Raw genomic sequence first — 6,769 nt, forward strand, 5'->3', positions numbered from 1 at the left:
TACAGTAGAACCTCGATTATCCGCCCTAATTGGGGACTGGGGTTGGTCGGATAATTGAAAAGTCGGATAACCGAAAAGTATGAAAAAATCCATTATTAGTGTAGTATATTATTATATCCCATGTAATTAGTATATTAGTATATTGGTATATCGCTATTAACCTACTTCTCGTTGAAATTTTCATCGATGTTAAGCCTAACAAAAATTTTTTAAAATAATAATCGTCGCTATTGAATCGTTAAAAATTAGAAAATTAAGCCTTGTTTAAATACTGGCTCCCTTTCATGGTCGAATGAGTGTTTCCAGCTAAAATACGTAAAAATAATATTAACGTAGGCAAGACATAGCCAAATATTGTAGCGCCACATCAATAGCGGACATTTGAAATTTGCCGACTATGACGGTCGGTTAACCGAGGGGTCGGTTGATCGGGGGTCGGATAATCGAGGCTCTACTGTATTAAAGAAATTAGTTAAAATACATTACAAATTGCAATACTAAATATTTTTGTTCCCAGAATATTTGCAAACTGCCATATTTATTTTGAACAGTTTTATACAAATGTAAAATTGCCAGTCATTACTTGACTTTATATTCTTATATGAAATTGTTAAACACAGAATAGTACTAATTAACTATTTCTTAAATCTACTAAATATTACATAACAATAATTACAAAAGATTCAAAATAACAAAAAAATTTAAAGATAATTATTATTATTTGAGACTAATAATTTTTAAAATTATATTTCTGTAATACAGTGGTACCTTGTACTTCAAACTTTTCAGAGTTTGAATGTTAAATTCAAGAGAAACTCAATTCTGGATGATGCATACACATTCAAACTATGCATGCTGTGAAATAATGCACTTGCTGCATAAACATTGTCTATTGTGCAACCAACTCATATGTCACTCTTGCTATGAAAGCATCTCTTGCATTATGCTCATGTGTTTTCAAGTGTTTTATTCATTTTATTTTTGGTGTATTTGGTTATATATTTAACTCCTACTTATTAACCATGTCATCCAAGAAAGGTGTGGAAGCAACAAAACCTAAGAGGTACTGTACATATGGCAGTTGTGCTTAAGATGCAGAAGTCAACAGTGTGAAACCAGTAAATGCAATTTTCATTTTATTATACAGTATTTAAGTACTTTATTTATTATTTAGGGCATTTAATTGTATTATTTTTACCTTAAATTATAGAGTTTGCTCACAACATATTTTACATTATGTTTCCCAAATGTTATACAGTAGAACCTCGATTATCCGGACTAATTGGGGATGAAGGTAGTCCGGATAAGGAAAAATCCGGATAATCGAAACAAATACTTTAATTTGTCTTTTAATGATAATACAACATGTTTTCTTTTCGATAACATATCGGTAATATTAAAAATAAATACTGTATTTAAATTGTGATCAAAATTTCAAGAAAAAAACGTTCGTATTGAATTTGGACTACTATTGACCAGCGCTAACAGACTAGCTATTGTTTAAAAGGCCCTCTGGTGGCTCAAGAAGACAGATTTTATAAAATAAAAAGCAGTTGAAACTGCATTTTTATGATTAAAAATTTGACAAACTATTTATTGTTTTATGACGAGTAAAATTTTTTTGTCACGTTCTCGGCTTTTAAGTAATGCATAAACCTTCGAGGCGCGAGGCCCTTCGGACCACGAGGCATAGGCAGTGGCCCACGTTGCCCATGCCTTATGCCGCCCTTGATCATAGAAATGATGTAATTTGAATATAAATTATATATAAATACGTATGTCAAGTTATATTTTTATTACTACGCAAAATATATTTAAGAGTTTACGACCACTGTGCCAGGTGAGACGTTGTTGAAACAAAAAATATTATGCATTCCATCACGTACATAAACAGTGTCATAATTCACCAAGTGCAAATCAGCAAATTCATAAAATTTTTGTGTATTTTGAACAATCCGGATAATCGAAAATCCAGATAATAGAGGTCCGGATAATCGAGGTTCTACTGTAATTATAAACAATGTTAGATGGCATTTGCACATCCAAGCCCATTATGCTGTAAAAATATAACAAGCATGGATGGATGATATTAAAACTCACTTTTTTTTCTGAAGATTTCAAAAATTATGTTGTCACATTAACCATTAAAAAAGCGATGAAAGAGCAGGAAATATATATCTTGTCTCTGTTCCACATCATTAAGATACCAACTGGAAATATGGCCAACAAACACCAAGAGCATTCTTATGTGGTCATGCATAATGACAACAATTCATTGACATCAATAAAAGATCAAATATGATTGGTTCTACAATTTTATAAAATAAACTTCTAATGTAAAACTTTTATAATACTTTTACTGGTATGTTATGCATAAAGTTTTACTTGATGTTTTTATAATGTAAAATACATTATGCAGAAACTCTATATTATATGTATTTGCTGTTCAAGTTTATTAAAATGGGTATTGTTTAGGGCTTGGAACAAATTCACTTTCCATTATTTCTAATGCAAAGAACTGATTCAGATTTCAAATGATTCAGAGTTCAAATAGACTCTTGAAACTAATTAAATATGAAGTACGAGGCACCACTATAGACATAAATAAATGAGTTCCATAATTATTGTTTTTCTTTATCTCTAGCACAAAGTAAAAACTAAATAAATATTAGAGGATAGAACCTACATGTAAATTTCTATTTATGTTTTGAGTAACATCACTATTGCATTTTATATAATTTACACTGATTTATATAATATAATATTATACTGTATAGAGTATTTTATGAAAATTCTACAACAAAATATTTTAAATTTAATATAAAATAAACTATGTGGGTGTATATATACACACACATATATATAATAAATATACTTACTATCACAGGTGGTGGTTCTATCCTATCATACTAGCAGCATTAATAAAATAAAAATATTTCTGTATTAACTGCCTGAAGATAATGTCTGATTTCGTATATTGCACAATTTAGCACTGATGTATGTGATGATTGTAATTTAACATATCTATTCAAAACTGTCTGCAGCAACATCTACCATATTTTTGTGCATATAAACTGCATTAGTGTATAACTTTCAGAAAATTGCTAAAACAAAAACAGAACTTTTGTATAACCAACCCCTATAGAAGTGTGTTATACTAAAAATTGCCTATATGTCCTTTATAGAACTACTGTATACCCTGTGCTTATGAAGCAGCAGTCACTCCAAAGCACAAGCTTTTAATTAGTGATTTAGTGATTTAAAATTAAAATATAACCCATACCATCTTTCAAATTGTCTTTTAAATGCAGATAACCCATGGATTATACACACAAAAATATGTTAAGGGCCAAAACTCATGAACAATACACTTTCCAGTCTATTAGGAAAATTTCATAGGAAGCAAAATTAATTCTGAAGAGTTATTAAATGAGTAGCAAGTCAAATTATAATCCCATTGTTCATTCTCAACAGCACATTCAGTTTCTCTCAGTTTAAATTTCAAACAACTTTTTAATATGTTTTTGATGTGATAACTGTACCATTGCCAATTTATTACATTCTGCTACTAAATACATCATAATATAATTTCATTTATTCATCAAACAAAATGATACTCAGGCTGTTGTTTTCCTATTAACTGTACACGAGATGAGATAGAGCCCATTCTTTGAGGACATAACATAACAGTCAGAGGGAGAAGAATTGCAACTGATTCCAGAACTTTTTCAATAGAAATCACTCTAAGAACTATGGGTAATTACAATTAACTATTTCTTATTCTTATATCTATAAATAATGCATGGGTCTTGACTCAAAATTCAATAATTTTCTCACCCAACATTGGGGAAATGCTTCCTATGCAAAAAGCTTAGCCACACAACTGTTTATAGGCATTATGGGAACCATTTACCTTGTAACTACAACATTACATTTTCTTTTTGATGTCAATTTTTATTTTTTTTTTTTGGCATTTTCTGGAAAGTAAAAATCTTGTTCAATTGAGTTTTAGCTTTTAGATGTTGATACAGATGATTTTGTGTAAGAAAATTTTTATAACAACCTTTCTAAATAATGCAAATAATTTATAACTATATAAAAAAAAATTAAATGTTAGGAGAGAATCAAATAAAATTTTAATTTAACAATCATATAGTATTTTACTATAATAGATACAAGTTCTAATAATTGTTAGAAAAATTTGTATGAATATATTCTATGATAAAGTAGCACAATCAGATCATTTAAGAAATTGTTTTTTTTTTACTTATTTTATATTTAATAAATTAATAATTTTTAAGGAACTAAACAGAAATTTGTTATAAGTTTATTTTTGACAAAGCATTCTGATGATGAAATTTATAGAATTCTAAAAATGTTTAAAGAAACAAAAAAACAAATGCAAATAATCTGATTATTAATAAACATAACTATCGGTCATAGGATTCTGATTATTTTATTAAAACAGATAACAAAATTAACTTGAAGCTAGAATGTTTAACTTTGAAACTGGTTTTAATGTATTGTGCAAATTTCACATCTGAAATCAATGGGTACATTCTAGCATTCATCAGTCTCAGCCTTAACTGTTGTGCCAGTGAACAGTTTGAAAGCTTTTACCGAAATGCCTAGCAATCTACATTACTACATTGGCATAGAATAAGTTGAAATAGTACATTCTATAAAAATAACTTTGGATTAATACAGATGGATAATAAAAATGGTGTTAATAATATAACCGTGGACATGGTCACATTGCTTTGTCAGAGCTCACCATATCCACAGCTGATGAGTGTGATGTGTATTGGTTGTTGCACTGAAACACATTGGTGAATATCAGAATACACTTTAGTACTGTACATCTTCATTCACCAATGCGCTGTTTGATACATACCGAAATGTTCCCATAACCTTCACTATTATGCACCTATCTACAAGTAACAATACATCTAACACCTCTCACAAGATCATGATGATGTAAATTAATGAATTAAAGTTGGTTACAAATTATATATACATGAATTATAAACAAAATTTATTAATATTCTATATAAGAACAAAATTATAAATAATATCAAATACAGAAAAATGAACATAAAAAGACTCTAATGCAAGCTCTAATGTAAGACTCTAATGTAACTGAATATTTTTTTAGCATTTGGGAGATTGGTTTACATGCTGCAAACAACAGTGCAAGTCTCCCTGACCAAGGCTCAGATCTAGAGCAGGTGCAAGGTATTACAAACAACAATTAACACCTCAATACTACTTCCAGCAGTCAAAAGTTTTTAATAATCTAACGTTTTCGGTCGTCTTTTAGAGGCCCTCTTCAGGATGAAACATTAAAAAACAGTTCTATCTTTTGAAGGATTCTAATAATCGAATAAAGCTGTGTTCCAAACTTTTAAATATTTAAACGATGTGTACGATATAAAAATCATTACGTTTACAACACAAAAAAAAAATTTTTTTGTGTGTTGTAAACGTAACGATTTTTATATCGTACACATCGTTTAAATATTTAAAAGTTTGGAACACAGCTTTATTCGATTATTAGAATCCTTCAAAAGATAGAACTGTTTTTTAATGTTTCATCCTGAAGAGGGCCTCTAAAAGACGACCGAAAACGTTAGATTATTAAAAACTTTTGACTGCTGGAAGTAGTATTGAGGTGTTAATTGTTGTTTGTAATGCCTTGCACCTGCTCTAGATCTGAGCCTTGGTCAGGGAGACTTGCACTGTTGTTTGCAGCATGTAAACCAATCTCCCAAATGCTAAAAAAATATTCAGTTACATTAGAGTCTTACATTAGAGCTTGCATTAGAGTCTTTTTATGTTCATTTTTCTGTATTTGATATTATTTATAATTTTGTTCTTATATAGAATATTAATAAATTTTGTTTATAATTCATGTATATATAATTTGTAACCAACTTTAATTCATTAATTTACATCATCATGATCTTGTGAGAGGTGTTAGATGTATTGTTACTTGTAGATAGGTGCATAATAGTGAAGGTTATGGGAACATTTCGGTATGTATCAAACAGCGCATTAGTGAATGAAGATGTACAGTACTAAAGTGTATTCTGATATTCACCAATGTGTTTCAGTGCAACAACCAATACACATCACACTCATCAGCTGTGGATATGGTGAGCTCTGACAAAGCAATGTGACCATGTCCACGGTTATATTATTAACACCATTTTTATTATCCATCTGTATTAATCCAAAGTTATTTTTATAGAATGTACTATTTCAACTTATTCTATGCCAATGTAGTAATGTAGATTGCTAGGCATTTCGGTAAAAGCTTTCAAACTGTTCACTGGCACAACAGTTAAGGCTGAGACTGATGAATGCTAGAATGTACCCATTGATTTCAGATGTGAAATTTGCACAATACATTAAAACCAGTTTCAAAGTTAAACATTCTAGCTTCAAGTTAATTTTGTTATCTGTTTTAATAAAATAATCAGAATCCTATGACCGATAGTTATGTTTATTAATAATCAGATTATTTGCATTTGTTTTTTTGTTTCTTTAAACATTTTTAGAATTCTATAAATTTCATCATCAGAATGCTTTGTCAAAAATAAACTTATAACAAATTTCTGTTTAGTTCCTTAAAAATTATTAATTTATTAAATATAAAATAAGTAAAAAAAAAAACAATTTCTTAAATGATCTGATTGTGCTACTTTATCATAGAATATATTCATACAAATTTTTCTAACAATTATTAGAACTTGTATCTATTATAGTA

General features: G+C 29.0%; 1 protein-coding gene across 1 annotated transcript in view; it reads right to left on the reverse strand.

Moving 5' to 3' along the window:
* The window catches only part of LOC111635697 (peripheral plasma membrane protein CASK-like), a 137,162-nt gene that overhangs the window by 45,437 nt on the left and 84,956 nt on the right, over positions 1–6,769 (reverse strand). The window contains exon 17 of the mRNA XM_023380739.1: positions 2,880–2,909. Coding sequence (XP_023236507.1) covers positions 2,880–2,909 — 30 coding nt within the window. The remainder of the gene's footprint in view (positions 1–2,879; positions 2,910–6,769) is intronic.

This window comes from Centruroides sculpturatus, unplaced genomic scaffold, assembly GCF_000671375.1.
Source record: "Centruroides sculpturatus isolate CEXI.00-Female unplaced genomic scaffold, Cexi_2.0 scaffold1047, whole genome shotgun sequence".
NCBI classification, from domain to species: domain Eukaryota; kingdom Metazoa; phylum Arthropoda; class Arachnida; order Scorpiones; family Buthidae; genus Centruroides; species Centruroides sculpturatus.